General features: G+C 24.1%; 1 protein-coding gene across 1 annotated transcript in view; it reads left to right on the forward strand.

Annotated features, from left to right (window-relative positions):
• The first annotated feature begins 7,140 nt into the window (after nt 1-7,140).
• The window catches only part of LOC145843440 (replication factor C subunit 4-like), a 37,097-nt gene continuing 23,620 nt past the window's right edge, over nt 7,141-20,617 (forward strand). Inside the window, exons 1-4 of the mRNA XM_082950923.1 lie at nt 7,141-7,284; nt 13,619-13,697; nt 16,874-16,970; nt 17,253-17,355. Of these exons, the coding sequence (XP_082807049.1) occupies nt 7,187-7,284; nt 13,619-13,697; nt 16,874-16,970; nt 17,253-17,355 (377 nt within the window). The 5' untranslated portion in view covers nt 7,141-7,186. The remainder of the gene's footprint in view (nt 7,285-13,618; nt 13,698-16,873; nt 16,971-17,252; nt 17,356-20,617) is intronic.

Genomic DNA, 20,617 nt, shown 5'->3' on the forward strand with positions numbered 1-20,617 from the left:
TATCTTTTGTTTTCAGGTTTATAAATACAAAGTAAGGATTAAATACAGAATAGACGTAGTAAGGGAACATATGTCGGCGTTTAGGGGCATCGAGAGACACACGGGCCGAAGGTTTTGTGTGTCTCTCGGGCTTTGTTTTACGATTCAGTGGTGAAAATTGTAAAACATTAATAGTGTAAAAACAAAAAAAAATAATTAAACTCATTTTGTGTTAATCTAAAATATACTTTTGTTAATTTTGTGTTTAATTATTAGATTAGTTTTTGTATTTAATTGTTTAGTTAAATCTAGTACCGCTATGATCAAGTTTTTTCGTGACAAAAATTGATGAATCAAATTAGAAAGTTAAATGCAAGTTATTTATTATTAAAAAAAGGTCTGTAGTTTAAACTTAAAAAGTTATTATATTTTAACTAAGTTAGATAAATGTTAGAGTTTCATTTCTTTGAAATAGTTGCATTCTCACGTTTATATATTGAGAAATACAATTATTTTTTTATTTAAAACAGTTCTTGTACAAGTTTAATTAAACTTTGGTTAAACAAAATTTAATTATATCTAATTATTTTTTTTATTTAGTTTTAGTCAATTACATTTTTCATAAAAATAATAATTTTTGTTTGTCAGACGATAAAGTTTTGATATAGTAAAAATGTCAAAGGTAGTTGAAATGTCATTAGTAGTCACAGTTTTCTTTTTTTGCTTTAAAAAGCTTGTCTTCGTCTCTGACAACACCTTTAAAAAGTTTAGTTCTAAATAAAATAAAAAATTTAGTGCTAACATACTTGGGTGCGTACTGCGTACCTCTCAAAGTGCGTACCTTACCGATGTCTTTACTTTTTAAAAAGCAGATTGAACAAATTTGGATCTGGTAGTAAATATATATTAAATATCAATAAAAAAAAAAAAGAAAAAGTTCCTTCAAATATTGTTGAATATCGTGTGCCCCGATTCGTGATAACTGCAAATTTTTTAACTTGTTATATCTCAAAAGTTAATTGATTTTTTTCTTATATAAAATGCATGTCATACTCATAAGCTTTGAAATAAGGGCCAATTTTAATTAAAATAAATCTCCCTATGCCTGCAGCATAAACTAGTGAAGTATCATAAACTTTGAAATAGACAAAGTTATAATGAGATTAATTGTACCAGTTAAATAGAGCTTATTAATAACAAACTAGAAAAAGTAGTTTAAAACTAATAAGTTTCTCTGAAAAGTTAAAATTTTGTTGAACAACTGCTGCCACCTAAAGCCACAACAACAGTTTTTTCGGTTTTACACACGAATAGGGGCACATGCTTTTCAAAATTATTTGCAGGAACTTTTTACTATTATTTATGATATTCAATATGTATTTACTAACAGGTCCAAATTTCTGTGATTTCAAAAAGTAAAGACGTCATATGGTAAGAACTTTGAGAGGTACGCACCCGCGTAAGGTACGCACTATTTAAAAAAAAGAATTTAACTATCTATAATTGGTTTGAGATACTTTTTAAAAACTAAATATTTAAATACAATTCACAGGTGTTCTCAGAGACGAAGACAAGCTCTTTAAAGCAAAATTAGAAAACTGTAACTACTAGTGACATTTTTACTATATCAAAACTTTATCATCAAATAAATGAAAATTTTAATTTTTATGAAACATGTATTTGACTAAAACCAAATAAATTATAAAATAAAAATTATAAGTTTAAATTAGTGTAAAATAAAAAATTAACTTTATTTATCAGTAGATAAAAATACAACTATTCAAACAAATGAAATATTATATAATAATTTTTCAAGTTTAAACTACAGAAAATTTTTAAAATAAATAACTAAACAACTTGAATTTAATTTTCAAATTTTATTCATTAAATTTTGTCACAAAAAACCTTAACTAACGCGGTACAAGATTTAACTAAACAATTATAATAAAACAACTAATCTAATATATAAACACAAGTTTATTCTACATAATTATTTTTTAACTTACACAAAATGAGTTTAATTATTGTTCTTTGTTTTTTTTTACACAGTTAAGGTTTTATAATTATAAACACTGATTCGTAAAACAAGTGAAATTAAACAAAATATATAGAACAAATTTATTAGAATTATTTTGTTAGGTTTAACATATTTTTTAAACCAGTAAAGAATAAGCTTAAACATAATTAACTGTACATCTGTATCAAGACTTCAGTCGGGGTACACATACTTAACTGTAATCAAACAATGTATACACCTATTTGGGCACGATTGTTTTTTAACTCTTTTTTGATTTCAATGTTGATAGAAAAGTTTTGGTATACATTTTGTTTTTAATTTACTAAGTAAATATTCTATTCAGAATTTTTGTTTTACTTAGTTTAATTTTTGTTTGTGTTATCCGTTGAAGATAAAAAAAAATTATTTTATTAGATCGTAATAGGTTGTATAAGCATGTTGTGTACGACTCAATAACCAAAAGGTTTAATCTTTCACCAGGTATTTAGACCAAGGTTTTTGAGCGTTTTATATCGTTAGGTAAACAATATTATAAAGTTTAAGCTTCAGTCGAATTTCTAAGCTAAATAAAAACTAACAAACAATCTTAAATATAAATCTTTGTTTATTTCAAAAAGAACTATTATTTGTATTAAAAACTTAGCCTCAAAAGTACTCTAAACTTAACCTTTTCATATTTAAAAACAGCTTCTACCTATGACTCATACTTGTTTTGGAAACTAAAAATTATCTTTTAAGCATAACTACTACATTGTATGACTGACTTGACTTTAGTATAACATAAGCTTGCATCGTTATAGTTATGCGTGCAACAATTTATAGTTTAAAAAAACTATTTTAACAAATTTTTATTGTTGAATAAACAAAAAATAACATATTGTGGAGATACTTTAAAAAAAACAAAGATCTATTTAATGTTTTATTGTTTTATCAAGAAAATACATAGTATGTGCAATAGTTTTTTAATTTAATAAAATAATTTAACGAAATTTTGGTTTAATTAAACAAGAAATTTCACACGTGCATAAAGTTTTAGAAATAATAAAACAAATTAATCTAATTTTATTGTTATATTATCAAAAAATAGCAATCTCTGTTGTGTTTTTTTTTTAAATACACGTTTTTAATATTGTTTACATCAATATTTTACTTTTGTTTCTTACAAAAAAAAACTAAAAAGAGCGTAGCAGTCGCCTCTTAATTGCCATGAAACGGCTTTTTATAGCTAAGCTTTAGGTAAATAGTCATATTTAAGGAATTAGTTTCAAAATTTCCAGATTTAGCTTTTGACAAATGTACAAATATTTTAGAAATAATTTGATTTGAAACTATTTTAATACTTTTACAATCTTAATTGTAAAAAAAAATCTAATTTTTTTTTATTTAATTTTCAGCAAAAAAAGCAGATGAAAAAAGAAAGAAAGTTAAACAAAAACAACAAAAACTCTGAGTTGTATCTTTACTGCAAAAATGTAGTAAATTTATAATATTTAATTAGTTTTGAAAATTTATTAAAGTTGTTTTTATTTTTTTTTTTTTTAAATATCTGTAGTTTAAAATCAAAAAGTTGTTTAAACTTAGTTAGTTTTAACTTAAAAAGTTTGATAAATTTTTGAGTCTCATTTCTTTTAAATAGTTGCATTCTTATGTTTATCTACTGATAACAATAATTAATTTTCTATTTATAACAGTTCTAGTACAAGTTTGATTAAACTTTGGTTTAACTAAATATATTACTAAACTTTTTTTTTTTAATTTTAGTTGGTCGTAGTCAAATACATGTTTCATAAAAATTAAAATTTTCCTTTATTTGACGATAAAGTTTTGATATAGTAAAAATGTCAAACGTAGTTAAAATGTCACTAGTATTTACAGTTTTCTATCTTTGCTTTAAAGGTTTGTCTTCGCCCCTGATAACACCTGTAAATTGTTTTTAAATGTTTAGTTTTTAAAAAGTATTTCAAACCAATTATAAATAGTAATTTTTTTTCAAATAGTGCGTACCTTACGCGGCCGCGTACCTCTCAAAGTTCTTACCTTACGACGTCTTTACTTTTTGAAATCACAGAAATTTGGACCTGTTAGTAAATACATATTCAATATCAAAAAAAATCGTAAAAAGTTCCTACAAATAATGTTAAAAGCATGTGCCCCAATTCGTGTGTAAAACCTTTTTTCTCTATATACTATAACTATAACTATAACTATAACTATAACTACTTATAGTAAATACTTGTAGATTTCAAATAAAGTTTGATGAATCAAAATAAATTTTTAGACTCTTACACTGTTAAAAATATTTGGTTATGGTCGCTTTTAGGGGCGCATATTCTACTTATTTAATTCATCTTTTTTAGGGGTACTTTTTGACATAATATTCAAATTTTTATATTAGCAGGGCTACGCCTGTTTATTTACATTTATTATCAAAGTTGCTACAGTACTAAAATACATATACTTTGGGAACAGGTCAAAATTACATTACAACTAAATTGCACGAGATGACAAAGTTTCACAATAAAAATTTTTCACCAAGGGTCAACTACTTATGCTAACAGACAAAATTGCACGAGGGGACTAATTTACACAAGAACAAATTTGCACGAAAGGACAAAATTTCACAAAGACAATTTTGCACAAAGGGTCAGTTTTGCACGAAGACAAATTTGCATAAAGGGTCAATTTGCACGGAGATACTTTTGCACTTAGACAAATTTGCACGAGGGGATAAAATTTCACTGGGACAATTTTACACCAAAAGTCAATTTTGCACGAGAGTTAAAAAAACAAAAAAAAAAACTAATATATAACTTAATTAAAATCAAAAAATTGTTACTGACGAGGGTAAGGGTTAGAGGTAACAGTGATAGTAAAAATAAAGAATAGTTCATAAATATTATTAAGAAAAACAAGTAAAAGAATAAATGAAAATTGATTAACTAAAAAGAAAAAAAGGTACCAACCGAGGGTAATAGTAAAGAAAAGTTATAAAAAAAGTTGATAAGAAAAATATAAAATAAGTTACCGATCGAGGGTAAGAACTAGGGGGTTGAATAAAAACAATTACACAAAGGAATAGTCGTTAATAATAAGTTTTTTTTTATTAAAGCTGTAAAGTTTTTTTTTAAACGTATTGTCCTGGACAAGACGTAAAAAGGTATCCGTGGTGTGTGACAAGAAAACCGAAAGGTTTTTTCGTAAATAAGGTTCTAGGACAAAATAATTTGAGCGTATTTTTTATTGTTTAATAAACTATATATTATAAAGTTAACAGTGTCATTAAATTCAAAATTTAATTAATAGAAACTTTTTCAACCTATATAGAATTTACTAAATCGTTTGGATATACATTATAACAATATTTTGAACAGTTCTTTGTAGTATTCTAAATGTAAGCAGTTATAACTATATTATGTTGGTTTTTTTTGTAACTTACGTAGCTAGGATAATTTAAACAAAAGTAAATTTCAAAAAGTAAACCTTTAAAGTTGAAAAGCAGAACCTAGCTAATTAAACAGTTATGTCATGTAACAAACAGCAAAAGTATGTTATACCGATTAAGAGTTTTGAACTTAATTTTAATTTAAATGCTTAAATTAAGTTTTAATGTTGATTTTTGTTTGTCGTTAATAAGACGTTAAACTATGATGTATGACAAATTAATAGAATATTTTATGAAAATTTGAGTAACAAATATTTTGACTTACTTTGTTTTTTTGTTTTTTAATATTCGTCATACAATGAACACTATTTTTTGCTATCTTGATAGAAACGAATGTTCTTTTTTTTTCGTACTTTATAAAAAGATAAAAACGATTTTAAAGTGTTTTACTTGCATCATGTTAAATAACTTAAACTAAAGAATGTTAACTTTTAAGATATAAGCTAATACGAATAGGTTTATTTAATTGTTTTATAAGACAGTTAAGTTTACAATTATGATGATATTTGTAATTGTACTTATCTTAATTTCTTCCATATTTTTATTATCGTATTTAAATTTTATTATTTTGATTTGTTAACAATGTTTACTTTATATTATATTTTAAAAAAGTTTACAGTTTTTAGAAACAAATATTTTAAGATTATCAACGATTATAAAAGTACATTGTTAAATAAAGGTAACGTTTTAGCAAATATATTAAAGATATTTTTAAACTATTAAATAAACTCTTTACTAGACTATAAAAAATTATTAAACTTTCAATTGTTCCAATGAGCAAGCATCTTTTTTTTAAGAATACAAAAGTTAAAATAAAGGTACTGTGTTAGATATAAACTAAAACAAACAATTGATTCTTTAATATTTTACTAAAAGTGTTAGAAATAAAATTTTATCATTTAAACTAAATACTTCTATTTATTTAAGTAATTGTTTTTTTTAATTGACTTTTTTTTTAATTTTACTATCACTGTTACCCCTAATGCTTACTTTCGGTCGAAAATTATCTTTTTTTTTTCTCTCATTGATTATAACAATTTTTTTTTTATAATTTATTTTTACTTCAACCGATAACCCTTAACCTCAGTCGGTAGCTTATTTTCTTATTTATTAATTATTTCTTATTAGTTTACTTGTTTTTTTTGATAAAAATACTTGTATATTATTTTTCTTTTAATTTTACTATAACTGTTACCTTTAACTCTTACCCTCGCTCATTTACATTTTTTTGTTTAGTTAGTTATTTATTTATTATTTTGTTTTTATTTATAGCATTATTCTGTTTTTTTTTTACTGTCGAGCAAAATTACCCCTTTGTGCAAAAATGACTTCTTGAAATTTTGTCCTTTCGTTCAAATTTGTCTTCGTGAAATTTAGTCCCCTCGTGCAATTTTGTCTGTCAGCAAAAGTATTTTCGTTTAAAATAGACCCTTGGTGAAAAATTTTTATTGTGAAATTTCGTCATCTCGTGCAATTTTGTCATAATGCAATTTTGACCTGTTCCCAAAGTAAATGTATTTTAGTACTGTAGCAACTTTGATAATAAATGTAAATATTAGCAGGGCGTAGCCCCGCTTATATAAAAATTTGAATATAATGTCAAAAAGTTCCTCTAAAAAAGATGAGTTTAATAAATAGAATATGTGCCCTTAAAAGTCTAAAAATTATAAAAAATGTTAAAAGAATATTTAAGGATTTAGCTTACAATAAACTTTATTAAAATTTTTGCAGGTGTATTTTTAGCAAAAATGATATCTAATTTTTTCAAACCTGGAGGTGTTAAAAACTTTGAAGAAAAAAAAGAAAGTGCATCTAAAAAAGAGAATAAACCATGGGTTGAAAAATAGTATGTTTAACAAACTTTTTCAGGTTTTAAAAATCAAAAAAGTTTGAATAATTTCTGGTACAAATAAATAATTAAGTAAAGAATGTTGTCAAACTTAATTTTCAAAGTTTTTACAAGCTTACAAAAAGTTATATGCTTCATTTTTATTTGTTTTCAGTTAAAAATTTTATTTTAGGACTTTTAAATTAGTATTACAAAATTTTTAATTTTTTAATTTAAATTTTTAATTTGCAGTATTTAGAAAATTCTGTCGAAACATAATTAAAAAAAAATAAAAATAAAAAGTTAATAACAAAAAAAAAAAAAACAGTTGTTTTTTGTTTATTTTTTATATAAGATTTTATTTTTTATTTTTTTTTTAAATTCCTTCAGACAGAATTTTCTAAATACTGCAAGGAACATTTCCTAAAAGTTTGAGGTAGTTATATCAGAAAACGTAAGAGAAGATCGATTTTTAGTAAAATAGTATATTTTGCTGTTTTAGTTTGAGCATCCTATAAGGAACCTATTGTTGGCTCCGACTTTGACCGGCTATATCTCAAAAAATATTTTGAATTTTTTAAATCTGTAAAAAGCATCTTGTAGCTTAGTAAAAACTATATAAAATCAGATCAAAAACCAAAAAAGGGGTGTTTACCCCCCTATGCCCTTAATTTTATTACAAAAATGGACATAAAACTTTCTTAAAATTCAGAAATTCAGAAAACCTGAAAGAAATTTACAAAAAACCTTTGTCAACCCAGAAAGTAGTAAAATATAACCTTTTTTTTTAAATTAAGCACTAAAATTAAATGATATAAAATTAGTTTTTTTCAAAGCTACAATAGTTACAAAAACTATTATAGTAAAAGCTATTTGTTGGAAATGATTAGTTTTAAGATAAAAAAACATTATTGATAGAAAGGTTGTATTATTTTGTCTAAATTTATTAGAAGTATTTTAGTTATTATTTATTAATTGTTTTATGTTAGCTTGTAGTAAAATCCATTTCCTTTATAAATAATCCATGTCCAAATGACTTTTTGTTGAATCATTAAAAATAATTAGGTATGCTTTATTGAAGTTCTTAAACATTGTTGGTGTAATGTAATATAAGTACAGTTCAATTGTTTGTTTTATTTGTAATTGTTACTACACTTTTGTTTATATTATAATTACTGAGATATATTGATATTTTTTTGAAAAGTAGTTCTAGTAACAGTTATTATAGTAGTTGTTATTTCTTCCTGCAAACTGTACTAGTTGGATAGAAATGTCAAAAATTTGGTGTTGTTATTTTAGAATTGTTTAAGTATTTGAATAAATGATAAGTGTAGGGTGGTTTTTTAAAATTGAACATTTTTTTAAAGTGTATCTTTGATTTTTGTAAAGTCTATTTTAAATTATAATTTTTTTTATTGTAAGAATGCTTATATCTATACAATTTAATTGGTGTAGTTTGAAAAAAAAATTAACTCTTTAATTATTTTAGAATTTGTTTTTCATTATTGTTTGTACTTTTGGTGTCAACCTTTTTCAAAGTTTTAAATTTATAAATCAATAACTTAAAAACTATTAATTTTCCTTCCTTGTATGATTTTCAATTTTATAATTTTCAGTTTTTAAATCAAAGCATGAAATGCAATTTTGAGTTTTATATTTAAAATATGTACTGTAAAGTATTGATTTTTAACTTTTTGTTCTAAATTTTTTTAGATTGCTTTCAACCAGACAATAGTCAGAGTTCCCACTTCCCTAAATTTTTACAAATTTCTGATTTCAAATTAGAAAAAGTTCTTTTTTTTTGGAAAATTGTTAAGATATTACTATTTTTGCTTAATGATTGAAAATTTTGTTATTGTGTATCAAAATTTTTTTTGTATAATAGAATTTTTATATATTATAGAGTAATATCATTAAAAAAAGTAGAGTTTAAAAACTAAAAAATTAATTTAATTAGTTATTGTTAGGGGAATGGGTTTAAATTGCGCCAAGACAAAATTGCACAAGTGTACAAAATTGCACAACAATACTTTTGCACAAAGACTAGTTTGCACGCAGGCACAAAATTGCACAAGGGGACAAAATTTCACAAAGACTAAATTGCACGGAAGCTCAATTTTGCACAAGTTACAATTTTGCACGGAAGGCTAATTTTGCACAACAGACAGTTTTGCACGGAGGGTCAATTTTGCACAATAAGTACTAACTTAAAATAGCTCAATAAAAAATATATTAAAACTTTTATATATTATAAAAATAATAAAACAAGCATGTATTAGTGTAATTAATTTTAATTTATTTAAGTTTATATTAATTTTATTTAATTTTTTTGATTTATTTAGCTTTTTTTTAATTGAAACTAAATTATTGTGTTTAAAAACTAATATAGTTTTAAAAATTTTTTTATAAAAATAACACTAGAATTTTATTTTAATAAAAATATTCCTTATAAAGAATAAACATGTATTGATGTAACTTAAATTAAATTAAAGTTATACTAAACTTTAATATGAAATAAAACAAGATTAAAAATAAAAATAAATAAACAATATTTACATGGGTAGGTGTTAAAATTGCACGAGCGTACAAAATTGCACAAGCGTACAAAATTGCACAAGGGGACAAAATTGCACAAAAGTACTTTTGCACAAAAAAAAACAAGCATGCAAAACAGTGAGACAATTAAATAAATTTAGAAAGGAGAAAATTCGTTTGATGAAATTTTTATTGTGCATTGTAGAGAAAGTTCTGTTATGGCTGTGTACTTCCACAAAAAACTGTTTTTTTGTTATATATAATAGTATTAAACACAATTTATATATCATTATTTCCATTTGTCTAAACTTTATCTTAGTTGCATTGCTATTTGCACGCGTTTTACTCTAATTATTTTTAAGTTTCTCCTGCTCTGTTTTTTCTCTTTATCCAACCCAGACTTACGCAAAAGCACTGTCAGAAGCAATTTTCTTCTTACTGTTTTAGAAGAAAAATGAGATACAAGCTTTTGACTAAAATAAAACACACATAATAATACAACAGTTAGTGCTACAATTAGTTAATTTCTATTTTAACAAAAAAAAATTATTAGTATAAACAAAACTCTTTTTGGTAATTATTTTATAATAAAGGTTAGAATATAATTTTATTATATAGTTTTTATTTTTATTTATATAAACTTTTTTGGATTGATTTTTGTTTGTTATTTAATTTGTTCATTGTGACATTTTTAATTATCATTATTTCTTTTAAGTTTATTTAATTATTTATTTCATTTATTTTGATTATTTTTATTAATATTATAAACTTTTGTTTTGGAATTTTTAAACATATTTATTATTTAATTTATGAATTTTTATAAATCTTTTTGATTTTTTGATATTTAAAAAATTTATTTATTATTAAGTTATTTGATTTTTGAAATTCTGACTTTTTTTATTATTTATTTTATTCTGTTTAACATTTAATTTTTATTTTTTACTTGAAAATATTTTTTTTAACTTAAAAAGATTATATATATTATTTTCTTTTTAGTTAATTTTTTATTATTAGTTGATTTGTTATTTTTTACGTAATATTTATTTAATTTTTATTTTTAATTGATTTTTTATTTTCTATTTTCTTTTTAGTTAAAGTTTTTTTTTTATTAGTTGATTTGTTATTTTTTACTTAACATTTATTTATTTTTATATTTTTAATTAATTTTTTATTTTTTATTTAAAATTTTTTACTTATTATTATTATTTTTTATTTTTTTATTATTTAGTTAATAAATTTTCTAATTCAGATTTTTATTTTTTGAAATGCTGTATAGTTTTTTTCGTATTATCTATTATTTACTTATTAAATTTTTTAATTCTGATTTTTTTAAAATATTATATAAATTCTTTTGTGTAAAAGAGTTTTCTCGTGCAAAATTGTCTACGTGCAAATTTGACCCGTCTCTGGGTAGGAAACAAAACCCGTGCTAAATTGTCACTCGTGCAAAAATGACTTTAGTCTGCAGATTGTATTTAATTTATTATTAGTCCTAATTAGGCAAAACCAGTCTCAGTCTACCAAGGGCTTGTGGTCTGATGATCGAATTGTTATGATCAACTCTTTTGTTAATACAAAAGTATTGTGTTATAAAACAAAATACACTGTACTAGATGCTTTTGAAAACATGTTTATTAGTGTAGTTTGTCGTTTGGGTTAAGCAGACATTTCTTTAAGCAGAATCAAAAGTTTTTAAAATATAGTTGTAGCTTTCCAGATTTGTTACCAGTAGCTAGCTGTGTTTCTGCTGAATGCAGATGTCTTACTAAAATGACAGACTTTGTGTAAATATTATCAAAAATATTTGTAGCTTCTAAACATTGTCTATTTGTACAAACATCCATTAGCTCAACCTAATCTAAAGTAATTCTTCTTAGCTTTATTTAATGGTCATACAATTTAATAAAAAATTAATTGCACAAGTAAATAAAATATGATCAATTTTAAAACAAATTTTATTTATTTAAAATTAGTACTTAGTTATATGTACTATGTAAATTTAAAGCAGGGTTTTTTAAACTGAGCCAAATGACCCCTTTGGCTGTAACAGAAATTTAGGGGGCCATTATCAGTAGAGGGACCACAGGGGGCCACAAGACCATAATTTCGAAATCACACTAGGTATTCTGGAGTTAATGATGAAGAGCAATAAAAAGGTTTAAGGCGATTTGAATGGTAGTTTAAGAAATCTTTATGGAGCATTTTTAATTTTTTTAAGGGGACTTTTTGAAAAAAAATTTGGAACACCCTGTTATAAAGGTACAGCAGGGTTGCCAAAAAACCTGGAATTTAACAATTTAGGCTAAAAAACCTGGAATTTGAGAAATTCTGAAAAAAAATTATGAATTTTAGACAATTTTTACATTAGTAGAATATTTTGATTTGCAACAAAAGATTTATCATGTAGTAAAATTTTTTGTTATCATCAAACATTTGTATTATTAAAAAACACATTTAAAGTACCTTTACAGTATCTTTTTAATGTTTTTGTACTATTTAACATAGTTGTTTACATTAAACTTAACTTGAAACTAAAAAAAGACCTAAAAATGTGTACTTTTAAAAACCTGGCGGAAACTTTTAGAACCTGGAGAAAATTTTCAAAAACATTTGGCAACCCTAGTACGACGACATATAAGATAAATAAGATTTTTTTTTGCTTACATGTAAATATACATACATAAATAAATACTTTTATATAAATACGTAAATTACACACTGAAGACTTCTAAAATATTTTCAACAAATTTGTTTTTATTGTAAACGATTTTATTTTTTTATATTTGATTATTTGATTTTGCTTTAAAAGCTTTATGTAAACTTTAGTAGCTTTTAACATGATTATAAACACCAACATTTCCTTGGTATGTACAGTTTGTAGTTTAAGCACTTTTGCGCTGTGTTTACCTCTAGTTGCCAGGTTACTGTAGTTTAAATAAATCAAAATACACTTTTTTTTATTTTAAGATTAATATCCACTGATAATGGTCAAAAAACCATTTACTTCAAAAACCTGGAAGCAATTCTACAAAACCTTGAAGAAATTTTGAAAACCTTGAGAAAATTTTCCAAAACAGTCACCTTGACATGAAAGCTGTAATTATTAAACTCTATTCTACTAAAGTAATTTTAGTAACTCTAATGATAAAAGTACAGTAATATAAATAGTTGTGGTTAAAATTAAGTTGAAGAGTATTATTAACAGTATCTTACAATAGTATACTTTAGGATAACTCAGGATAATCAAAATTTTTTTTCTAAACTTGAGGTCAGTTGAGTGTTTTTAAAACTCCGGGTAGTTTTAAGATTTCTAAAAACCTCTTGCCAATTATAGTATTCCCAAGAACATTTCATGAAATTTCAAGTGCATGTGTCTAGAATTGATAGAGGAAATAGATTTCAAAATTCCAAGTAAATAATCTATAAAATTTTTAAATTTAGTATGATTGTATCAGATTTTCTTTTACAAAACTAGTTATATCTCAAAATTGTCGGATAACACCTATGGCCTTAAATTTTGAACCTACTCTAAGTGAAATAAGAATATAAGGATAATAAATATTCAAGACTTAAGAAACATATTAGTACAGATTAATATCAAAGTTTCTTAAAAAAATGATAATAAAACAATTTAACTTTTAAAGAACATATTAATTTACCAACAAAAAAAAGTAAAAATGACCTATACATGTCTTAGTAGTTACTCTATCCATAATAAATTTACATATCAATACACCTAATAATCTAATAGATCTAATTCTATTTAATAATTTAAGATAATAATTTAATACATGCAAACTAATCTATTTATTTTTAGTCGTCCCAGAAAAGTAGATGATGTTTCTCATCAAGATGAAGTTGTATCTGTATTAAAAAAGTCTCTACAGGATGACAATGTTAGTTATGTTGACTGGTTGAAAAATAAATACATATAGTTTTAATTACAGTAGCTTGATAGATAAGGTAAATACTTGAGTTACACACCCATATAAGTACACATTAAGATTTTAAACTGAGTAAATTTAAAAAAAATCTTAAACATTATCTTAATATTCTAAATGCAAACATAACACAAATTTATTTTAGAAAAATCATGAATTTTTAGATTGTATATATCTAAAAATAAGAATATAATGCACAGTGGGCTGGTAAATTTGAATTTAAGTTTTTTGGTGACTACTAAATTACGTTATGAGTTATGCATTGTTGAACAGAACTAGTTTTCTTTGTTTTTTGTATCAAGTGCTTTAGAAGTTATGTAAGTTTAGGTGTGACCAATGTTGTTAGTTTTCTGTTCAAAAATTACTCAAATAGCTCTTAATTTTATGTTAAAATTAAAGCTTACATCAACCTATCAAAGAAACCTAAAAATACTTAAGAATGTGTTTTCTTTTTACCTTTTTTTCTGATATGTTACTTTTTGGTTTGGACTATGCCAAAAGTTATTTGAAAACAAAAATAAATGCTTTTTTAAATGTTTTTATTTAAAGTCATAATTATTGAAAATATGGGGTGTTTTTAGGGTGGACCAATGGTTTTGAGTAGGAGTCAAAAACATACAAAACACTTTTGCACAAAGGGTCATTTTCGCACCAAGAGTCACTTTTGCACAAATAAATTTTTGCACAAAGAGTCACTTTTGCACGGGTAAAAACTTTAAAAAATTTCCTAATTTATAAGATATTTCACTTTTTACTTTTTTTTCACCTATCATTAATTCTATAATAAGATTTAGAATAAGATCTGGCAGGATCCTAATTTTGAAATAAGATTCGGACTTAAAGATGTGGTAGCTATTCTAATTATACTCAATTATTTGTCAAAAGTGAAATGAAATGTAAAAATGTTTAAAAATATTGAAATTGATATGAATTGCACGTAAAAAATATAAGGTTATTAAAAAGTAAGCAGTTTAAAGTTTAAAATAAATTTAAGTTGATATGATTTCAAAATTGATGTAAGTTGGTATGATGCTAACTTTCCATTTGGGGCTACTTGTGTTTAACTTTAATTATTCTTTATCGATTAGCATTGGTTCTAAATTATAAAGCTCATTCAAACACACTTCAAGAAATTTCAAGTTATTCTCAATGTTTTAGTTTTAACACAGTATTTATTTATGCAAGTTATAAAAAATGGCGCTAAAAACAGCAACTCTTCGCAACATTTGCCCTGACGTCATTCTTATGTAGGAGGTGCTCTGGCCTACAGAGCAGGTATACTTGTTATGACACTTGAGTCTAGTATTTATTAATAACAATATGCAAACACTTTTTTAGTAATAGGGCTGGTATTATTTTTACTTTGTGTTTTTCAAAAACAGTTATATTGAGGCCAACGGGTCTGAATTGCACTAAGATAAAATTGCACGAGGGGACTAAATTACACAAGAACAAGATTGCACGAGGGCACAAAATTGCACAAAGGAACAAAATTGCACAAGGGAACAAAATTGCACAAAGACGATTTTTCACCAAGGGTCAATTTTGAACAATTTACATTTTTGCACGGGAGTAAAAAAATACAGAAAAAAAAAAGTTACTGACCGAGGGTAAGGGTTAGGGGTAACAGTGATAGTAAAAATATAAAAATAACGAATAAAAATTATAATTAAAAAAAAAAAGTTGATAAAAAAAAGCTATGGACCGAGGGTTAGGGTAACAGTGATAGACAGGGTTGCCACAAGGTCAGGAAAAGTCAGGAAAAAATTGGGATTTTTGAAAAAAAAGTCATGAAATTTGATGAAATTTAAAAAAAAGTCAGATTTTGTCAGTTTAAATCTATAAAATTCCTTATATTCCAACGCCTTCAAATGGTAAAAAAATTAATTAAAATTTCTTTAAAGTCAGACTAAAATTGCGAAATTTTCCTATAAATTTACAATATTATATAATACCAATGCCTTCATCTGGTTTAAATTAATAGAATATCCTTTATAAAACTGCAAAAGTTTTCTATTTACATATTGAACAACAACCCTACTTGAATAAACAGTTTTTGTAAGCTTTTTAGTATTGATGATCTGTAGCAAGTAAACTTCCATAGTGAAACTGTGATATATGCACAAAAGTTTATCTAGCATAATTTTAGAATCAAAGTGTTTTTTGTTTAAGTAAATAATTGAGCTAGCAAACTTGGTGGTAAAAATAAATGAGTGCAAAAAGGAAAGAAATGAAGTCCACAAATTGTGACTAGATAAAAGATTCTCTTCAACAAGTGTAGGCGCAGCAGTGGAGAACGATTTAAATAAAATTAGGCAAATGGTTTTAACTGCCTAGTAAATAAAGTGTGATGCAGACCAGATGAACGAAACCATATCTTCAATAGATGAAGAGGTTGAAGTGCTAAGAAAGAAATGGAGAAAAAAAAAATAGTACATGTATTAAAAAAAAGTGTTTGATTAAGTTCTTTATTCTTTTAAGGCTTTAATTATAAAAGTTCGTTATTGTTTTAAAGTTTTAATTGTTATTAATTGAAGATTTTAAATATAAAAGTTCCTTATATGTCGTTTCGTTTATTTAGATACATTTATGTTAGAAAATACTAAAAAATTGTGTCTTTTTTCATACAATCTTTGTTTATAAGGTAATAATACAAGTATTTTGCTGATAGAGCTTTTTATTTCAAATACATCAATCATACACAGATGGTTTAAATATGTAATGGCAGTTTGATGATTGAGTTCAGCAAAAAAACTGTTGTCTTAACCTGTATTATAGTTAGGTTAAAAGCTTTATATAGTTTTAAGTGTTAGATTATGTATTTTAGAATAAGTTTAAATTAAGAGTTTGCTTTAGAAAAGTCAGGAAAACTTTAGTAAAAAATCAGAATAGTCAGGAAATTTTTCTCAGCATGATCTGTGGCAACCCTGTACAACTAACTTATTCTAAAAAGCATTTAATATTCTCATTTATTTTTGCAAAACTGTGTTTTTGAAAATTAGATCAAATAAAGCTTCCTAAAAAATTAAAAATGTTTTAAATAAGTTTCCTTTACTTTTAATCAGCCAATTTTAATAATGATTTTTATTATAAGTGATTGAGTACTCAAATACTTTAATTATTTAAAACAGCTTCAAAATTTGTTGTTTTATGGTCCACCTGGTACTGGTAAAACTTCAACTATATTGGCGTTAGCGCATCAACTTTATGGCTCTGAAATGTTTAAAGGTTAGAATAGTATGCGTACTTTTGTACATTACATTGTTAAAAATATTATTAATTATCCATTCCAAAAGTCTAAGATTAATAATACTGTGACTGTTGAGGTAATAAATAGATCATAAATTAACTTTTTTATTAATGAAGAACAAGATTTAAACAAAAAATTAATGTTTTAAAATTATTTACAAAAAATTAAAATAAGTTAAAGTATGTTTCCGTGTTTTAGTCGTGAACTTTTACAAAAATTGTAAAACTTTTTGGATAAATACGAATGTTCAATTATCTTAGATAGAGTTCTTGAACTGAATGCTTCTGATGAAAGGGGTATAAATGTTGTTAGGGAAAAGGTGAAAAAGTTTTCCCAGCTTACTGTTAATAATAGAGGAACAGAGTGAGTTTTTATTTTTCATTTTATAATTTGTTTAGACATTTTTAATAGATGATAGAAGTTACCTTTAATGTAAAGTTTTATCTCATTTAACATAACTAGTTATTAAGCTAATAGAAAATAAAGCTACTAAGTTTTTCTATAATTTCAGCATAATAGAATATCATCACTTTTAATATAATAGTTTAGTATATAAGTGAAGTAAATGAAATTTATATTATGCAAACTTAATTTTTATAACTAAAAAGAATAAATATTTATGTGTTTTTAATATAATTTAGAAATGTTGATAAAAAGAAGCTGTGGTGTATAAGTCGAACCCAAAAAAAAAAAAAACTATAAGTGTTCCTGGTTTTTTACATCACTCAGTTAAAGTTGAGCCGTTAAGACATTTTTACATTTTTGATTTATTTAAAGTGAAGTATAGTTAAGCTGATTGATTTTTGGTGTACAGAGAAGTACATATTATAATTATAAATATTATTATGACGTATTGAATCGCTTAAAATGGAGGATGCTTACTTCTTCGTGTATAGTTTCGTTCATGAAATATAAATAATAGTAATGTCTTCAACGTTCAAGACTTTCGCTCTATGGTGAGGAATTTTTACCTGCGTAGCGTTGACGTGGTTGCTAATTTATATGCTCTTCGAAGAAAAATAAAATAGTTCAAGACAATATCACGTAAATTTAAAAATAATATTGCACTAAATAAAGATTGGTCATAAAATGAGGAGCGATATTGTCCTAATTAATCTCTTCCTTCGACTGCTTTTTGTATATTTTTTTGTTTTTAAAAAGTATTTGTTGATCTTACATTGTTTTATGTAGTTTAATCGAAACTAGTTTTAGGTACAAAAGTCGAAATAAAACTCAGAGTTCCTAGATTATTGTTTTCTCTATGGAAATACAAAGTTTTTTATGAGCCGTCTAAAAGGTTTTTCAACTAAATATAATGAATTTATCAACATTTTGATGAATTAAGTTAAAAGGTAAATTTTAGAGTTCAATACAGTAACCTCTCGCATCTTTATGCACTCGTGACGTTACGCACTCTCGTTTAGTTACGCATTTTAGAGTTCTAAAAAATTCAAAAAGTAAAAATTTTATTTTTTATTATAATTGCACAAATTAGGTTTATTGTATATTTTTTATTTAAAACATGTTTTTTAATGCTAACTCACCTCTCTATATCTTTAGACTTAGTAAACTTATGTTCCTTGACTAATTGATAAACATTTAGTTATACTTCAGTATATCAGAAATTTTGTTAACAATAAGAGATTAAATTAGAAAAAAAGTTGAAATAACATAAATAATTTTTATTAAAAATTTTTAATATATTTTATATATTTTTGTTCAAAAAAAGAAATCTATTACAGAGCACCAAAAGCATATTTTTGTAAAAGGCTATAGAAACAAATTTAAATATAGACAACACACCGTTTTTTAAATGTAAACAAGTGCTTAATTACAAATTGAATTTTCTAAATAGAATAGAATATGAATGTAAAGTATCAAGTATGTCACATATAAATAAAGATAAAGATAAGATCTGCTTATTGTTAAAATAAGTAAAATTTTTCTACAAGTATTATTATTTACATATTATTTACATATATTATTTTATATAAATTGAATATTTTTTTGATATTTGTATAGTTTTATCTTTTGTTTTCATATTTATAGATAAAGTAAACAATTGTTAAAAATTATAAAGTCCCCAGTCTGCTTTTAACTAAAAGCAATATCAAAAAACAGCCATTATACTAAGTATATTTGAAACTTTCGTATCTTTACGATCTCTTAAATCTTTACGCACTTTTTCTGTGGACACAATGTGCGTAAATAAGCAAGAGGTTACTGTAATATTATTATTTTTATTATTATCATCACTAAGATTACATTTAACACGCACCTTAAACACGATATTTTTAATTAAACAGTTACCATGTAACGGGAAGTTTAGTTTATACGACTTACGACAATTACAATTTTTACTTACATTGTTCTTGGGTTTTGAAGCCAGGCTTAATTACTTTATTGTTATTAATATTATCGATATTGATAATATTATGGTTACCACAGTAATTATTATTATGATAGTTACTATTATTGGTTATGTTATTATTATTATTATTGTTGTTGTTGTTGTTTTGTTTTTATTGTTATTGTTATTATTATTACTGTTATTTTTATTATTATTATTATTATTATTATTATTATTATTATTATTATCATTGTTACTATTATCATTGTTACTATTATCATTGTTACTATTATCATTGTTACTATTATCATTGTTACTATTATCATTGTTACTATTATCATTGTTACTATTATCATTGTTATTATTATTATTATCATTGTTACTATTATCATTGTTACTATTATTATTATCATTGTTACTATTATTATTATTATCATTGTTACTATTATCATTGTTACTATTATTATTATTATCATTGTTACTATTATCATTGTTACTATTATTATTATTATTATTATTATCATTGTTACTATTATCATTGTTACTATTGTTATTATTATCATTGTTCCTATTATTATTATTATCATTGTTATTATTATCATTGTTACTATTATTATTATTATCATTGTTACTATTATTATTATTATCATTGTTACTATTACTTTTACAATTATTTTTACTCTTATTAATATTGTTATTACTACTATTATTGTTATTACTATAATTATTATAGTTATTATCGTTAATAATATCATTATTATTGTTATTATTGATATTATTGCTTATTTTTACATATGTTAAGTCACATTTAAAACCACTTTTTTAATACATTTTTATACGGTACTTTTTTTCGTTAAATATTTCTGCACTGAATGACCATGAGCTCAAGCGTTTCTGAGTCATTGGGATAGCTTTTTTATATGTGGGGGTGGTCGGAATTTAAGTTAATAAAATTAATTAAACAATTTGGTTTTCGGTAAGGGCGAAATGTACCATCAGATAGGTTTAAGGTGACATCTAAAAAATCTGTCAATTGATTACCCAGTTCTAACGGAATTTTGAAACCTATATCTGACATTACCTTGAACACTTGTTTCCTTTTTCTGTCGTATACGACAGGTTTTGCTAGATCTATGCAGGGTTGCCACTCGGTCAGGAAAAGTCAGGAAATCAGGAAAAGTCAGGAAAAATTTAAAAAATTGAGAAAAGTCAGGAAAAGTCAGGAAAAAATGGGGGGTTTTGAAAAAATGTCAGGAAAAGTCAGGAAATTTGATA

The sequence above is a fragment of the Thalia democratica genome, chromosome 8 (genome assembly GCF_965202585.1).
Source record: "Thalia democratica chromosome 8, ktThaDemo2.hap1.1, whole genome shotgun sequence".
Lineage (NCBI taxonomy): Eukaryota > Metazoa > Chordata > Thaliacea > Salpida > Salpidae > Thalia > Thalia democratica.